This window comes from Ctenopharyngodon idella, chromosome 22 (genome assembly GCF_019924925.1).
Source record: "Ctenopharyngodon idella isolate HZGC_01 chromosome 22, HZGC01, whole genome shotgun sequence".
Classification (NCBI taxonomy): domain Eukaryota; kingdom Metazoa; phylum Chordata; class Actinopteri; order Cypriniformes; family Xenocyprididae; genus Ctenopharyngodon; species Ctenopharyngodon idella.
In genome coordinates this window covers 12863164-12881962 of record NC_067241.1, presented here as the reverse complement: position 1 = coordinate 12881962, position 18799 = coordinate 12863164, and the positions used below count along the sequence as shown (strand labels likewise).

Here is an 18799-nt window from a genome sequence, read left to right as displayed (position 1 = left end):
GCGTGTCTGCGGGAAGAAATCCCCCCCTCTCGCGCCCGTGAATCATTTAGTTGAGGAGCTGTCGCAGACTGTTTAGTGTCTTATGGGTTTGCGAGGCATTAACAACTGGTTGCAACGATCCGTTTCTACAGATTTTGCCATCATGAGGGCTGTATTCGTTCTTTATCTGCTGGTAAGTGGTGTCTTTTGCGCTTGAGTAACGCTTTGCGCGTGCACGATAACTGCGCATGAATGTCAGTGTCTTTTGTTATTTACATTGTTAATATTCAGTGTAACAGTACTGTTAAAGTTCATGTGCAGCATTTATGCTTATATTGTCGTTGTTGCTGTAAGAATGACTCAAGTATGTTTCAGATTATTTTCACTTTCGATTTGACTACGCATTATAGCATTAGAGAAGCATTTAAGATATGTATCTGTATCTAAGTGACATATGAAAACATTTACATTGTGTGTTGTTAAATAGTTATTTATTGCAAGTACAAGGTTGCAGTCTGCTGTGGTCAAAACCGTCGTTCTTTTGGGGATCTCGGGGACTTTCCGTATCGTATGTGCTGTAACGTCGTTTCAGTTTTAACCGCCCTAATGTTTTGTTTGGGGGTCTGAGAAATTCCATGTCCTTAACTAATCTTAAATAACTTAACTAGCTCGATAACATACATTTTGAAACATAGGGTTGGTTATTAATATGAAGTTGTATGATAACTGATTGTAAAACAGATTTTGAACTTATATTTTATAGATTAAAAATGAAATGAAAAAGACTCTAAACAAATTAGTCTATTAGAAGCTATTAAAAGCTCTTCGTGGAGTGGGCCACGTCCTCATGGGCACAGACATGTGGATCACATGACATGTTCTGTAATCAGATACATATAATTACATATAATACAAGATAATTTTCTTAATAATGTGCCTTATGTCTTTATCTTTGACAGGTCACACTGTTGTACCATGTGTCATGCTGTGAGAAGGAAACACATTATATGAAGGATGGTAAATGCTGCAAGATGTGTGGACCAGGTGTGTGGACATACTGTAATTCAGTGTGGCGCTACAGTAAATAAATTTGCATTAGAGGAAGTATCACCAAAAAATAAGGCAACCTATCACATTCAACTTAAGTTAACTCAGCTAATTTGCTCCAGTTACAGTGAACATAAACACTTTTGCTCATCTAATGAGTAACGCAGTCTTTTGAACTAAAAAAAATCTTGTCAAGGCAACTAAAAAAAAAGAGTTGAGCTAACTTGAAAACCTATTCAACTTAAGTTAACTCAACTAATTCAATCCCTTTAATGCCAAATTAAAGGGTTAGTTCACCCAAAAATGAAAATACTGTCATTAATTACTCACCCTCATGTTTTTCCAAACCCGTAAGACCTTCGTTCATCTTCGGAACACAAATTAAGATATTTTTGATAAAATCCGATGGCTCAGTGAAGCCTGCATTGCCAGCAAGACAATTAACACTTTCAATGCTCAGAAAGCTACTAAAGACATATTTAAAACAGTTCATGTGACTACAGTGGTTCAACCTTAATGTTATGAAGCGACAAGAATACTTTTTGTGCGCCAAAAAAACAAAATAACGATTTTATTCAACAATATCTAGTGATGGGCGATTTCAAAACACTGTATCATGAAGCTTTGAAGCTTTACGAATCTTTTGTATTGATTCAGTGGTTTGGAGTGCTTATCAAACTGCCAAAGTCACGCCCCCCCAGTGGTGAACCATTGAAATTTCGGAACACTTATCATGTAACGAAGCCCTTGTTTACTGAAATCGCGTGACTTTCACGCTCCGAATCCATGATTCGAAACAAAAGATTCATAAAGCTTCATGAAGCAGTGTTTTGAAATCGCCCATCACTAGATATTGTCATAAAGTCATTATTTTGTTTTTTTGGTGCACAAAAAGTATTCTCGTTGCTTCATAACATTAAGGTTGAACCACTGTAGTCACATGAACTGTTTTAAATATGTCTTTAGTAGCTTTCTGGGCATTGAAAGTGTTAATTGTCTTGCTGGCAATGCAGGCCTCAGTGAGTCATCGGATTTTAAAGTGGACTTTCACTTTCTGTCATGCTTTGCAAAGGGGCTGAACTGGGAGAGAAAATGTTGAAATAAAGTGTTATTTTATGCATTTTTTAGCAAGATGAGAAAATGGAGAGACTTGTTATTGTTCAATGTTCTATTATGCTGGTATTTTTATAGTTTCTGTTGTGTTAGTGGTTTGGGGGGTTACCATTGTGGTAAAGTGTGGAGCTTGTGCTTGGGTTAAGGACTTGCTAACACGAATTCAGATTGATTTAATAATAAAGCAACCAGTACAGTAGTGCTCTGGATGAAACCAGTATCACTTCTGGACTGCCAACACTAAACATCACATGTGTAAAGAAAAGTTCTATTTAGTTTGTTACATCACAGGACTAAACAGGAAGCATTATTTGTATTATTATTTGAATTTCAATTTAAATGAAAACCATTTATTTAAGTTAAACCAAAATCATTCATTCAGGTTAAATGAACACGATTGATTCTAGTTAGTTGTACATGGTTGATTCTATTTGGTTTTACTTGTTTCAGTCACATGGAGCCACTGTCCATGATTGAATCAGCCAAAGAGCTATTTTTTGAGTGCAGTTACAACATAATTTTTTCAAGCTGCAATGCATGCTGGGAACTGGCACAAAGTAAAATTGTTTGTTCAGATAACTCAATTTGGAAAGTTGGGACAACATGCAAAAACGGCTTTTGTTAGCAACATGTTAGTATTATTGTTTAGTTCATTCAAGATAATAAACTGACTCATCCTACTGAATAACCTTTGTTGAAGTTAGAAGAACATTTTGCTGATACCTAATGTATTAAACAACAATGTATTGAACAAATTGAGTTATCTGAACAAACAATTTTACTTTGTGCCAGTTCCCAGCATGCATTGAACAATGTTGTGCCAGTTCCCAGCATGCATTGCAGTTAAAAAAAAGGTATTTGCTTTGCATTTACTGGCTTAATTAATGCTGTTGTCACTGTTATTTAGCTGTCATATGGTTCAGGCAGAGTTCATATTTTTCATATTTTTACTGAATTAACATTAGATTTGTGTGCTGTTGAGGTATGTGTGCGCATCTCATTGCAACTTTTGTATGCAATATATTTGCCATGGTAATATAGGTCAAATGTTTGCCTCTAGTTTTAAGAGGCAAATAATGTTCATATAATGTAGTTAGCTTTAAAAATCAAACGTGGAGATGAAAAAAAAGCATTGCTAAACAATCTTTAATTGCCTTGACAAGATTTTTTAAGTTCAAAAGACTACCTATAACTCATTAGATGAACAAAAGTATTTAAGTTGACTGTAACAAATTCGTTGAGTTAACTTAAAGGCACAATATGTAACTTTTCGCCACTAGAGGTCGCCTATTCAAAACAAAGGCGTAGCTTGATGATGCTGAGATTGAGCGCGAAATCATGGGAGATGTCGTCTTCGCCTCACAGCCAGAGGAAAAGAATTCGACGGGACTCGGGCAGAAATCATGTTCATGGATGAGATTATTAACATTACTGTAGTATGAAGCAGCGGAACTTTTATTATGCCACAGTCACCGCTTCCGCTTCTTCCGGTCATGTGTATGCGGGGTAACGCAGCTCTGTTTATCACATTAGATATATTTGAGTGTGTTGAAAATTATAACATTACTCTGTGCGTTCGCTCGGCAGCTGCTATGAGACACACTGCAGTAAGCTAGATCGATATTAGAATATCATATTAATAAAATTAAGAAAAGGAGATTCAAACAATAAGACTTACTGTGTTGAGTTATATAACAATGATTAGTTTACTGTCTATAAATGTATCCAAACAGTTGTTCCCTTGTCTAATAAAACTTTTAATATATTAAAGCGTTTTTGGTGTTTCCATGGATTCTACAAAATAAAAAATCGAGTATAACACAGGTATGACATCACTGATAGGCGACAATTTTAACCAGGACACAGACCGTGGCTAAAATTGCTTATTTCTCTGGATTTAAACATTCTTGGAAACATCTGGGATAATATAAGTACACAAGTCAACAAAATATATAACACTGTTCTAGTGGTTTTTGGATATTTTAATCCAAAAATCTTACATATTGTGCCTTTAACAAGTTGAATGTGATTGGTTGCCTTATTTATTTTTAAGTTAGCTCAACTTTTATTTATTGATTTTTTTACAGTAGTCTGTTGGCTACAGTACCATCTTGTTTTAATTGCCCAGTCCTAGCTTTGTCCTAATATTGTTTCACAAGTTGCCTTGAAATAACCCCATCAATACTACCATATTTCACTTAATCTTAGTCCTCTTTTAATATATGAATCTCTTAGTGTAGTCAGAGTGGGTAGTTACTGTGAGTGTGTCACAGGTAAGAGGATGTTGGTGGAAGACAAGTGTGAAGACCCAGCGTGTCAGGACTGCCCAAATGGAGAGTATCAGAGCGGCTACACAAGAGAAACCAAATGCGAACGCCAGCCATACTGTGACATCAGTGAGTGTCTGAAATATTAGGGGGGGCTGTTAATAAATATAATGTGTTTTTTAAATGTGATTTTTAAATGTGATTTTTGAAGTTACCCATATTTAATTTTTTTTTATCTATTTTGTTTAAAAAAAAACTATTAATATTCATAATAAAATTGTGGATAAATGAATCTGCTAAATGAATAAATGTAAACTCTTCTCTTGATTTTCTTTTCAATTCAGATTTACATTTTAAGCCACAACAAGCTTATCCCAGTAAAACCAGTATAAGCGAATGCGAATGTGAACCTGGATACTACTGTACACAAGATGATGACTGCAGCACTTGTATGGAACACACAGTGTGTAAGCCAGGACAGAGACTCGCCAAAAAAGGTTTGTGCTGTCTGATGTAGGAGTATACACCCGCTGGTTTATGTTGATTCTGTCCTGAACTATCATTTCAGATGTGAATTAGAGATTTTATAATCATTGTACTCATGTAATTTGCCTAAAGACACCTTGGAGGAATCTGCTTGGACTGGTGGTTAAATGAAAGGTTATAGGTTGTTTAATCTTTGCCTCTCGTCTCCCTGTATTTGCACAGGTTCACCGGTCAGTGATACAGTGTGTGAAGCATGTAAAAATGGAACATTCTCCACTGAAGATTCAGCCGACACTTGCAAGGAATGGAAAACGTATGAAAATCATTCTGATTTTATGTCCCTTTTTGAAAATAAATTAATAAGTTTATTCAGCCAGAATAACATTTATAATGTTACAAAATATTTCTATTTCAAATAAATGCTGTGCTTTTGCACTTTCTATTCATCAAAGAATCCCAGGGCGAAAAGATTATCACGCTTTTCACATAAACCTGAATGTTTTCAACATTGATAAAAAGAAATGTTTCTTGAGCATCAAATCATCATATTAGAATGATTTCTGAAGGATCATGTGACACTGAAGACTGGAGTAATGATGCTGAAAATTCAGCTTTGATCACAGGAATAAATTACATTTTAAAATACATTAAAATAGAATACATTAAAAGTTATTATTTTTACAATATTACTCTTGTCATTGTATTTGATCAAATAAATGCAACATAAGATACTTCTTTCAAAAACATTTCTGACTTCAAATTATCAAATAATTTTTGTTTATTATGTATCATATATAGTTTCATTTGGCCATCATATTTACGGGTTTAATAAAAACAATTTAAAATAAAAATAAAAACAGTAATTGCGACTTTTTATCTCAGAATTCTGACTTTTTTTTCTCACAATTGTGTTATAAAGTCACAATTCTGACATTTTTTTTCTCGCAATTCTGACTTTTTCTCGCAATTGCGAGTTTATATCTCAGGATTGTAACTTTATATCACGCAATTGCGAGATAAAAAGTCAGAATTGTCAGATAAAAAGTCAAAGTTATTTTTTTAATAAAAAAAATTATAAATAGTTTTATATACTAACTGTTTAAATGTCTCTTTTGTCCTGTGTCTAGATGTGAACATGGATATGATGCAAACACTCCTGGCACTTCAACCTCAGATCGGACCTGTTGTGAGTAAAACGTCTTGCTTTTTAATTGCCTGCAGTCTTTGTCTTATGAATTTTAAATAGTAAACAGAACTGAAACTGTTGTCGATTTGTCTCTTAATGTGGGCGTTAAAAGTACAGTAGTGAAACCTGATGGTTGTGTGGGTGGTGTCCAGTTCCTGTATAGCTAAATGTGTGTGATCACTTTTGAGAATCATTAACACATGCTCATTTGAATCGAGACTGTGACGTATTTGCATCATTTGCGATACACACTAAAATGTTTTACAGTACTGTCAGTAGTAATGTTTTGATGATATTAGGCATGAGGAAGATCTTCTCAGTTTGTTGTATGTTTTGTTTTTCACATTTCAGTGGGTGCACCCATTTACAGAGTTCTCATTGGCGTGGGAGTTGCAGTAATTTTGTTGCTATTGGCCATAATTTTTTTTGTTTTGTACAAGACAAAAAGTAAGTACTTAAACCTACAAATTATCTACTAAATTTATCTACAATTACCACAAAGAATATTGTTTGTCACAATAGAGTGCAACAGTGCTTGCCCACTTTTTCAGTGCTGTTGGTTCCGGAAGTATTTTTTCCATTCATTTCTCCCATAGGGATTTCAAAAAAGCCTTTGTTAAAGAGTTATAAGCCATGAACCAAGACAATCAGCTATGAGGTGAATCATAACATTACAAACTTTGATTTGAAGCAAAAAAGATTTGAAAATCTGACAAAAATACAAAGGTACAAGACTGTTCGTAATCCCACGAAGCATTGAAAACAGCATAATCGAATTAAGAACGATGGAGAAATATAAAACTACGAATTTAAAAATGTTGATTATACACTCTAAAAATGCTGGGTTAAAACAACTTGGGTTGTTTTTAAACCAGCATTTTTTTAGTGTACATATAAAAACAATATATTTTAAGTTTATATATATATATACAAATATTCCAGTATTTTGAGAGCTTAGGGAGATTGACTCGATTACATCACTTGCGGTGTTTCATGTAAGTGGGCGGAGCTAAAGAGCTCTTGGTGCTTTTGCTGATTTCGACTTTCTGATTGGTGGAATGTTCTGCACAGAATCATGGGTAATGTAGTTTTTCAAAAATTCTGCTGTTAAACAATTATTTTAACAATAAGTTGAAATAATTCGGGCTAACAGCTTCAAAAGAAGCAAATACCATCGATTAACAACCTTGTAGCTCACAGTAGGTCTGTATTTAAAGGTTTATAAATTATCATTAAAAATGAATTTCCCTATGGAGAAATTTTACTATGGTGAGTTTTTACTTCCAGAACCTGACTGTTGCACTCTTTAGACTTTCATATCACAATTAACATAAACAAAGTGCTCATTGTATCTTTCATAAAGCAAAAAAAAAAATAATAATAATAATAAAAAATAATTTCTGTTTTTACTTTCCTCTAGAAAATACAGGATGGATGGAGGTAAATATCTGGGTTTACTATTAATTATATTTATATATAATTATAAATATTTAATTATATTCAACATAATGCAAAGTCATGCAAAGGTGTATCACCCTTAATTTAAAAAAAATAAAATAGTGATGTGTGGAGATTAATGATAATGGTTCTTTTGGTTTAAGATCCCCACAATGAAGCCGAAGACAACCATCTTAACTTTGATAAAGAAACCAGATATAGATATTGAGAAGACACCCCAACAACCACAACAGCCTGAAGAGGACATTGACAACAGTGTACCCGTGAGCCCCACGCCAAGTAACATGACAGAAAATGGAAATTTTGTTGTTCAAGAGCTAGGCAAAGAACATATTGTCTCATGTACTGAAACAAATTCATACTCATAATCAAAGAGCAAAGTCCTCTACAAAATACAGAAAGCTGTGCTCCCATCATGTTACAACCATCAACGTATAGAGCATTACATTATAAAGCACTGCTTTACTCTAAATGTCCCCAAACCACCATGTGTCTTACACAATCAAAAGTGTTTTTTTCATGACTGAAACAGTAGCTCCTTAGCATGAGCTTTGTGTTTTACTACTCAACGCTGTTAAGAGTGTTTGCCATGTCCTGTAGTAGTTATGAAATGCTGCTGTGTACTCATAATACAAGTTAAAAATAGAAGGCAGTCAAAACTATTTAGATTCAAACAGAAATTAAACCAGTGATGGATTGTAGTGGTGGTTGAGGGTGGCTATTTGTTGAGCTAGCATACATGCTACTGACACTAGCACAGTCTTATTCTAAAAGAGTGAGGAAGAAAAGCGGTAAAGCACTATGAAAGCACCTAAGGAGATTTTCACTCATGTCAGCTATAGTTTGATAAGAAAAAGACTACAACACCATGTGATGCAAGAAGAATGGACAAAACAAATGCATCCCAATGTTTTTGTTTTTAAGAATGGTACTTTATATGTAGGATTGCACACTTTGAATGTTTTCCAGAATACTTGCATAAACTAAACGTTTTTTAAATGGAAGTACCATTTTCAGAACTTAATCAGAACGGCAGGAGAACTTCCTTAGAAGTTGTAGCTGGGATGGAAAATAGTGCTGTGCAAAAAAAAAAAAAAAAAAAAGCAAGTATAATTATTATTTTCATGTGTATATATATATCTATTTTTTTTTTTACATTTTGGCTTTGTGATCATTTATTTGCTGTTAGACTTTTGTTGGGATATCTGTGTTGCTTTGTATTGTGCTATGTAAATATTTCCATTGTACATGACAATTTTGTGTTTGTGAATTATTCTTTTATTGCATTTTATTTCAGGTTAATGTGGGGAATGAACCACTCTGTACATATTAAAGCATTTCTGATTCTCCATTAATAATTACCAGTCTGTCACTGCAAGATAATCACTCGCTACTTATGAGGTGTGAAATGTTTCAAATCGAACACAGAAAAACGATTGACAAATGTTATGGTGTGAAACTGAGTTTTAAATCGCTCATGACTGTCCAAGAGATGCATTGTGGGATACTCTGACTGTCCACAAGAGGTTGCCATTTCCATGTCTGGTGTTTTGGGATAAAATTGGCTCACAGTAAAATCACAATGCAATATTTTCTTAATCCAACTAGCTTTATTTTATTTTTATTTTTTTTAAGCAAATGTACAATTGTAATGGGAAAGTTTTGTTGTATTGATGCATATATTTTGACTTGACATTCTCATAAAGCTCATATTTTGTATATATCTAAACAAACATACATAAAAAGCTTGTTGAACTATAAATCAGGCCATAGTATCCAAAGCATATGACCATATGCTGGGATCAGGAGGCCCTTGTGTGACACATTGATGGCCGATTTAGGCATTGTATCTCACACCATTGTTCAACACCTCAATCCTTATCTCAATATCACAGCCTTTTGCCTGTCATGTTTAGACTGGGATTACACATCATTTGGGCCACTGAAAAGGGGGCATGGAGGAGATTGTTGTGCCCAGTGTGTGTTAGCTGTGAATATGTGCTTGGGGGGGTGGCTGGGAGGTGCTCCTTTTTTGTACCCAGGGGTTTTCTCATTATCCTTGGATTAACAGACCACAGGCCTTTGAATTTACATGGAGGCCATAGTGATTGGCAAGGAAGAGTTTTCCTTTTATCATTCCCTCTGCAGAGGGGAGGCCGCAAAAACAGAATATTGTCCTACGGCCTAATCCTATTGGTGTGTTTGTGTCAGAGATTTATAAAAGAAACCAAAGGGTGCAAGATTTTTTTTTTTTTTGTCACACCATCCCTTGATGGATCAGTTTATTTATTTGAGATTTTATTATTTGATCATTTTCTGATGCCAGTCCATAGTGGAAATTAAAAATTGTTTGGTTGGTGAAATACGCACAATAGTTTTATTATTTTGTTTTTTACCTTTTGGGCTTCGACTCTATATTGCACCATTATTATTTTAATAGCCTAATATAAAATCACTTTTTAACTTTTTGCACTTGACTTAGTGTGTCAGAGTATTTATTTTCTCATAAGTCAGGTTTGATCTTATCTTTGAGCACTAAATGAGGGTAAAGGTAGAAGCCTCTGGCAATTTTCGTCTGTCAAGTCGTGACTAAACAGGAGAATAATCTTAATTATCACCCTTTAAGACGGAACAATTCATGTCCTTAATCCGCGCCGCTTTGAATTGTTTTAACAGATCAGAGCTAGATATGCAAATCCCTTAATAGTAGTGTCCTCACTGATAACATGAAGCCTAAATCCAGCCTTGAAGTGAAACGCTTTGAACGCGTCTTGATCTGCCTCCAAAATCTGAGAATTCCTCTTAAACGACAGCAATTATCATATATCGATTGTGTACACGTTCTTTTGAAGGTTTTAGAAATTTAATTATGTTTGACTATTCAATAATAATAAACTATAAATATAGTTCTGATTGGAAACGCATTGTCAAATAGCCTACGCCAAGTTGCTTGGCAAACAAACAGCGAAGTTAAATGTCGCGTAAAATTTGTTTAATCCAATTACAATAGGCTAAACAAAAAATTGATTAGGCCTCTACCTATTAAAATCGATTAATTTTATCCCATTTCTGTTGTCGCCATTTTATAAAAGTTTCGCGTTGTGCCAGCTCTGATTTGTTGAGTCACATTTGAAGCTCTTGTACAATTTCTGTAATAGCTAATGTACAATGTTGTTATACGTTACATATTACATTTAATAATGGCAACTGTTTGTTAAATAATGGTCTATTTTATTATGTTGCTCTTGCCACCATTTTCTAAAATTGTCTCATTGCGGCTTCGAACGCTATTCGAGATATAGGCAACTCACTGAAAATGGACATATTTTATTAGCTTATTGCTAAAGTTAATGGTTCTTTAAGACTTTTAGAAATTACAGATATAAATAGTATAGGCTTCTGTAACTAAAACAATGCAGAATAACACTTTCGCATTTGAAATAATTTCTCACTGTAAAAACAAATCCCATGATTAACATTCACCATGACCAAAACTTTTCGATTTTCAACGTTTTATTTTAGCAAAAATAAGTCAGCAGGTAAATGCATTTATAATTTAAACAAAATAAATGTACAATATTTACACAATACGCATCCTTTGGTTTTTAAACCATGCAGGCATTGGATTAAATCTTGTATGCAAACTTCCACAACAAAATGTTCCCAATGGTTTCAAAGTGCAAAATTCAGTCTAGAGAGTGTTTTTGGATTTACAATTTCATTGACTTTGTTTGAGAAGGTCGTGTGTGGAAAGGTTTACAGGTGAGTAGGAGTCCCTTGAAGGCCATCCAGCCCACCATTTCCCAAAGTCTGGGCTTTGAAGATGTTTCAAATCGTTGGGTTTCTTGATATCGGAGGTCGCGGTTTCCGCGAGAGACCAGATTTTAGGTTTCTGGACATCGACGTTTTGCTTACACGCCTCTCTTTTGCTCTCACACGATGTGTCAGACTTGTCACTTTCCTTTTGCTGATCAAGTCCTTCCGCTAATCGGTCCTCCACCGCGGCATCCTCGTCCTCCTCATCAACCGTTTGAGGATCGATCTCATCTTCATCCTCCGTGCCTTTCCTCAAGGACCCCTCCTCTTCGCTCTCACCCTCCTCTTCCTCATCCTCCTCGTCGGACTTTCCTTTGGAGGCCCAGCTGACCCGGTTCTCCTTCTTCAGGCGGCGCCGAGCGTTGGCGAACCACGTTGACACCTGCGTAAGGCTCATCTTTGTGACGATGGCAAGCATGATCTTCTCGCCTTTGGTGGGATATGGGTTTTTCAGGTGCTCGCTGAGCCAGGCCTTCAAAGCGCTGGTGCTCTCCCGGGTGGCCACCTTGGTGACCCGACTGGGGTCATCAGCTGGTATGGGACGATAAGGAGTGTAATAGGGTCCTCCACGTCCGAGGAGAGCTTGGTGATACGGTGATGCAGCCTTGAGGTCATAGGAATTGCTCTGAAAGTAAACAAGAGATTCGGGTTTAGAATATGAAAAATACAATACAGTTTTGTTGTTTATTTTGTATTAATTCTATGTACATTATTGTTATTATGCATTAGCTATTTCACCTTTGTAATACATACAAAATAAACTTTAAAGACTTTTGAAAATCTTTTTAGACATTTACGGTGGATTTTCTGCATTGAATTGTAATGCTTACACAATATGAAAACAATTCAGAATACTTACAATGTGTGCCATGTGTCCCGGATGAGGATAAGGGATGAAGCTGTACCCCGGTATTCCTGAGAAAGGTAAGGGCACCCCAGCCATGCCCACAAGATGTGGCGGTGGCTGTTGCATTCCAGGTGGGCAGCCCAATAATTGATATCCAGCGGGCATGTTGATGTTTCTGTCCATGAAGAAGTTTCCAAACCCCGTTGGTGAAGCAGGCATCCTTACTCCCTGAGCTCTGGTGTTTGAATGACACTCCCTCGAGTTCACGGGCTCTCTTTATAGGCGGAGCCGCATCAGTGGGCGGTGTCAGAGTAGTTGATTGACAGCCGTGATCCGAAGGATTTCTCTGGGAGTAAATCCCTTCAAAGGAGAATTTCGGTTGTTCCTTTTAACGGCCTCTAAAAGTCTTTAAACTCATGATGCTTATCTCACGCTTATCCGTACTGAAGAGTGGAAAATAGTAGGGCTCCATGTGAAATTAGCATTTTCTGGAGATGTTCTTGGATACATAAACCTTAAATAGTTTAAAATAATTATAAATCTATTAAATATAGGCTATGTAGAAAATCCGTCTGTTTTAAACAATATGATAATTGATGTTTTAAGTTTCTTTTATTTGTCGAACCATCGGCCTATTTTATTAGCCTATAGCACATTAAGCTATAGTAAATGTTATTATTTAATTAAAAATTTATTTTAAAAGCATTTTCACGTAATAGCTATATTTTTGATTTTGATTTATATTGCCTATGTTTTATTTAGTCTTGTTTACATGTAACATGCAATGAATTAAATGAAGCTCAGCCGGGGAAAAGTGATAGCTACTAAAGCCATTGGCAACACCTTCAAATGTCGCACATTAACGTCTCAGAATAAACTTTTTTCCATCTTGCTGAGACCGTTTCATCTTTTTGTCTAAGCAAACCGATACAAGACTCAACATGACAAGCCATTATCAGAATTTGATTAGCAACACGGTGCAATGTGTGTCTGAAGCGTTTAAAAAGTAGGAAAATACCTTTAGCGGGTTTAACTAATTAACACCGATTTGAAATCTTTAGTTGCTTTGATTTTACATTATCTGGATGTAGCCTAAGTAAAAAGTATTTAACATGGCTTGCGCGTTTGATTAGCTAATTGGTTAGCACAAAATAGGTTAGCTTTCATTTAGCCTAAAACATAGGCATAACAAAACTATTTTTTTTACTATTATGGGCTATTTAATAATAGGCTATAAAGTTAACATATAGTTAATATAAATATAGTTATATATATAGTTAAAGTTGTTACAAAATATTAGATTTATAGGCCTAAACGAATGCGCGCATTTGACATCTTTGCAACAAATAACTTTCACACCATTGTGTAGGCTAAAAATAAAATCCGTCTACACGCCATTTTTTGTTTTTCAAATCTTCAAATTTTCTTTATTTTCTAATGTAGCCTAATATAGGCTATTGAAATTATTTCTGCACGGTTGCAAATGATTTTATTCTTTCGGGTCAAAATGAACCTGGACTATGAATTATTGGCTTTATTGTGACTGAACATCAAACCTTTTTTTAAACGGGGATGACTTTGTTTTTGCCCACAACAAACCAGTACAATTGTCGTAATTAAATAGGTTTAAGTGAAACAGGTGTCGACTAATGTATATGGTAATTGCAGCATAACAGATGTTAATGTAGGGAGATACTCAGATAAGATTAGAATTCCTAAACATACATACCAATGCCCTGGAAAGAAAAGCACAGCAAACAACCCGATAGCAGGGGGTGCGGGGTCTCTGACATTGGAAATACAAGTTTTTTTTGTTGAAACTTGCTCTTTAATCTGTTATCTAGTAAACAGTGTGGTGGCATGCATTGTTTCCTAAAACTTTGAGAGTCTCACAAAATTAAATTGAGTCATTTCTCATGCATAATTGTGTTTTGTTTTATTTCAGTCGTTATTTTTTTCCCAAAGGTTCATCATCTTTTATTTGGAAATGTTTATTAAGATTTTGTGGTGGGGTTGTGTGAAGGTGTGAGACATTTCAAAGGCTGACAGACAGACAGCTAAAGACTGACAGAGAGAGAGAGAGAGAGAGAGAGAGTTTGGAAGCAGGGTGGGGCTCAGATCCCCTTGGGCCAAGAGCAAATTTACTCAACTAGCACAATGGTCAAAACGGAGTGCAAAGAGCAAAGCTTATGCTGCATCTCTGGAGATAAGCAGCTCAGGGCTGTGATTATTGTGTTCCTCACACACTCGGCTTTCTCCTCTCTTTCCTCTCTTCTCGCATACAATACAGGTGTACTCATGTTCTGACAGGTCCAGTTAAGACTGTTTGCTCTGGGGATGTCAGTCATTTGCAGAGAGGAGAAAAGTGTGAGATAGTAGTCCAACATACTTCAGATAAGAGATGAGCTTTTCCAGTCTTTCACCAAACGAATCAAGATGGGCATGAGCAGAGATTTCTCCTGAGAGCCCAATTCAATTTTGTTTCACTCTACTGGAGCTCATTTCAAAATCCTTGTGGTTTGTATTGTGGTTAACCAAACAGATCTACCAGATTAATCAATACAAATCTACAACTGCATGATCAGAGGAAGTAGGGCCCAGTATTTACTAGCTTAGTGTTACCAGAATCTTCAAGGTCAGCTTGAATCCCCAGTAACATCATAGAAAATATGTAGTTGTACTGTAAAGATATTTTCATAGGTAATAATTGGACATTAGTGAAATATAAATTATGTATGTATGCATGCATGTATATATATTAGTCTGTCTATATTAGAAAAAAAAAAAAAAAATTATATATATATATTATATAACAAATTTAAATGGAATAAATATGCACAAATAAATATGCACAAAACGTGGTGTTACTATAAGTCATACTCCAAAATGGCTGTTAAAATAAATTACAATAAAATAAAAAAACCCATACAAATGCATGGTAAATTAAAAGAAAAATAATATAAATAATAAATAAAATAATCAAATAAATATATTGTATATGTTAAAATTATATGGTAAAATTTATCTTTTATGAATATTTAGATAATTTTAATATGATTTTTTCACTGTATTTATACTGTATACCTTTGTAGTAGAATAGAAAAGAAAAAAAAGTAATCAACTTCTCCAAGCTTGAATTAAGATATATCTATTATACACTGTAAAAAAAAATATTTTCATGATTTGTTATGACAAAATTTTTTCTTTTGTCAAATCAACTTCAATAATTAATGTGGTTAATATTTAAATATTAACCATATTATTATAAAATAATATTTCTTTTATTTCGCCTTCATTGTATTAACTCAAAATTTGAATTTCAATGAACTCAAAATTTTAAGGCAACCAGGCAACTTACTTTTTAAAGTTAAACCAACCATTCTTTTTTACATTGTTGTTACTAGTGGTGAGGAAATATAAATGTTAAACATGTCAAGACAAAACCTATAGGCACTGAAAATTAAACTATCTGCTTTTTATCCAAATGGGAGGATCATCCATTGACCAAAGTATGTGTGTCCTAATGAGCTGATAATGACAATGGGCAGAGGTGTGACTTCATTTAGCGCTCATCACATACCGCTGAGCAGACAAAAGGCTTGAACATGTCATTAGAATGGCCAATAGTCAGGTGTCAATAAGATCTGTTAACAAAAGCATGAAGGGAATCCACAGAGAGTGTTTCACACCTTCTACATGTTAGTTTTTCTTTCTGGAAGTAGTTCCTTTTAAACCAGTTCTGAGGTGAAAAGTGTTGCCCCGTTAAAAATCTGACCTGGTAAAATTAAATTAAACACTGTGTATTAAGTTGGTTACTGTTATGTCTAAAAGAATTCCAACTAAACCAGCAAAATATATAGAAAATTAATCAGAATAAAAATGTAAATAAATAAATGCAGCTTTTCCCACCTGATCTGAGCTTTTAAATTACTTTCACTGGTGTTGTTTGAGTTATATTAAAATAATATTTTAGTATGGACATGAATAAAACTAGTTCTGAGTAATTTGAATGTTTCTACATGAAATGCAATTTAGCTTGACAAAACATTGTTTTACAATGTAGAGAAACTTACATGTCCATTTGTGGTCTAAATTGCTCTTAACCCTTTTAAAAATAAGTTTATTTGTATGTGGGCCATTTCAAAACAAGATAGACCTCATTTTAAATGGTATGACCTCATAGAAGTGTTGCCCACCTAAAACAATGCTGTTGTTTTTAGTGTTCAAAACCCTCATTTTGAGAGCTAATGAGCTATGCCAAGGCCACAGACCCAAACAGAGGGAAGTTAGCTGAACGTGAATGTTATCAGTCTTTCTCACCTCCCCTCTATCAATCACCCCCTCCACTATCCATCTATCTTTTGTCATTTGTGTTATCAGCCCCACTCTATCACTCCTCTTTACAGAGAAGTGACATTGCAAGTACTCACCAATGGGAGGATGCCTTTGTTAGGGGTCTGGACCAGTCCCGCCCACTCCTCTTTCTCTTTTGGGGTGTGATTTGATTGACAGCCCCCGCATGGGGTGAGTGACAGGTGGCGTTCGTTAGCCTGTGACAGCCAGTATGCTGGTTAGAGTTTGTGCTGTGGCTTAAAGCCCATTCACATGTTGTCTTACGTGAGCATCCTTATGTGATGTGTGGTTGAGAATACAGTGCAATATGTCCATACAGATCCCAGATTCCTGCTATTTGTTCTGTTGCTTGAATAAAAGACTGGAACGCTGCAAAAAAGTACAGAACAAGAGAGTAAAGAGAGAACATCACAGTTTGACAGACAGACAGACAGATAGACAGATAGATCAAAATATATTAAGATATATAGAATGACGGGTATATAATCAGATAAACAGACATATAGAAATGCAGACAGACAGAAAGATAGACAGTCAGACAGATAGACAGACAGAGAGAAAGAGAGAGAGAGACAGACAAACAGATATATCAAAATACATTAGACAGGCAGATAGGTAGAAAGACAAAAATAAGCATAGACAGAAATATGCAGATAGACACAGAAAGATAGATATGCAGACAGATCAAAATATATTAGACAGACAGACAGATACATATTACTATGTAAATAGATAGACAGAAATTATATATATATATATATATATATAGTCAGACATACTGTCAAATAGACAGATCCAAATGTATTGGGCAGATAGTCAAGACAGAAAGACAGGTAGACAGTCAGACAGACAGACTTAAAGAAACATACAGAAATATAAAAAGTATAAAATATAAAAAGACAGACAGATAAATAGATAAACAGACAAACAGATGATAGATAGATGAGGTATATAATCAGATAGACAGACAGAAATATAGAGACAGATCAAAAAGTATTAGATAGAGAGACAGACATAGTCAGACAAACAAACAGATAGAAATTTATAGATCAAAATGTATTAGTCAGACAGACAGATAGATAGACAGACCGATGATAGATAGATAGATAGATATAGGTATATAGTCAGACTGACAAACATACAAATATAGAGACAGATCAAAAAGTATTAGACAGATAGAGAGATAGACATAGTCAGACAGACAGACAGACAGACATAGATAGATAGATAGTCAGATAGACAGACAGAAATAATAGAAATATAGAGACAGATCCAAATGTATTAGACAGACAGACAGGCAGGTATATAGTCAGATAGACAGAAATATAGAGACAGATCAAAATGTATTAGACACAGACAGACAGACAGACAGACAGACAGACAGACAGATAGATAGATAGATAGATAGATAGATAAAATGTATTAGACAGACAGACAGGTAGGTAGGCAGTCAGACAGACACAGGAAAGCAGAATATAAGCATAAACAGAAATACAGAAAGATAGAAAGACAGATACATCAAAATATACTGATAGAGACAGATTGATAGGTATATATATTTATATAGTCAGTAGACAGGCATACATAAATACAGGCAGATAGATCAAAATGTATTAGACAGATAGGTAGGTAGACAGTCAGATAGATAGATATATACAGACAGAAATAAAAAAGACAGACAGATGGCTGGATATACATATCCAAAATGAATGGGATGTATAGATTGACCATTATTGATCATTTGTGATCAGAAACAGGAGGAAACTCATGCAGTATCAACGCACGGAAGCGAGACTTGCATGAAACGCTTAACAAATGCACTCCTTATGCGGCTGTTTTCTCCTCACAATCAATACCTGGTGTGCTTGTAAGGCATCTGTGACATGACATCTACATTTTGGGTCATTTGTAAAACAAAGACTACAAGGAAGCTGGAGGCCTTGAGCTGCTGGTTTCAGTTCCCCCTCCCCGGCACAATGGCAGCCCTTAACCGCAGGGGGAGCGGCCCTCAGATGGAAATGAGCAACCAAACCAACAATGTAGTGCCTAATCTCTTCAGAGAGCTGGGAATCAGTTACACAGCAGTATAGGCCTCTCCGTGCTTTTCACCGGCCTCCCCCCTGCAAACGCAGACACGCACACACCCTCCGACCCCCCTCCTGTGTAGCCACAGGCTCCCCTTACACATGGGCCAGATACAAGGTATCCCCCTGCAACAGAAGGGGCAAGAATAAGTGGGGCGTGGGG

The 18799-nt window shown here is 35.3% G+C and overlaps 2 protein-coding genes across 2 annotated transcripts; one reads left to right on the top strand and one right to left on the bottom strand.

The window, feature by feature from the left end:
• On the top strand, positions 1–8894 carry cd40 (CD40 molecule, TNF receptor superfamily member 5). The gene is made up of 9 exons (XM_051880303.1): positions 1–172; positions 939–1023; positions 4413–4535; positions 4751–4903; positions 5115–5205; positions 6020–6078; positions 6430–6525; positions 7499–7518; positions 7680–8894. The coding sequence occupies exons 1-9, from the start codon at positions 83–85 to the stop codon at positions 7902–7904; spliced, it is 942 nt and encodes a 313-aa protein (XP_051736263.1). The 5' UTR covers positions 1–82; the 3' UTR covers positions 7905–8894.
• On the bottom strand, positions 8596–14776 carry irx7 (iroquois homeobox 7). Its single transcript, XM_051880304.1, has 2 exons — positions 12212–14776; positions 8596–11977 (listed from the first exon to the last, which is right to left on the bottom strand). Exons 1-2 carry the CDS (start codon positions 12416–12418, stop codon positions 11255–11257), a joined length of 930 nt encoding a protein of 309 aa, XP_051736264.1. The 5' UTR covers positions 12419–14776; the 3' UTR covers positions 8596–11254.
• Positions 14777–18799: the final 4023 nt, after the last annotated feature.

What these genes read in the sequence shown, in the direction of transcription:
- cd40 (XM_051880303.1), top strand. Translation starts at nt 83, where the DNA reads ATGGGTTTGCGAGGCATTAACAACTGGTTGCAACGATCCGTTTCTACA. An exon ending in CTGCAAGATGTGTGGACCAG is followed by an intron (nt 1,024 to 4,412) that starts GTGTGTGGACAT and finishes AGTGTGTCACAG; the next exon opens with GTAAGAGGATGTTGGTGGAA. An exon ending in ACTTGCAAGGAATGGAAAAC is followed by an intron (nt 5,206 to 6,019) that starts GTATGAAAATCA and finishes TCCTGTGTCTAG; the next exon opens with ATGTGAACATGGATATGATG.
- irx7 (XM_051880304.1), bottom strand. Translation starts at nt 12,418, where the DNA reads ATGCCTGCTTCACCAACGGGGTTTGGAAACTTCTTCATGGACAGAAAC. An exon ending in CGGGACACATGGCACACATT is followed by an intron (nt 11,978 to 12,211) that starts GTAAGTATTCTG and finishes GTTTACTTTCAG; the next exon opens with AGCAATTCCTATGACCTCAA.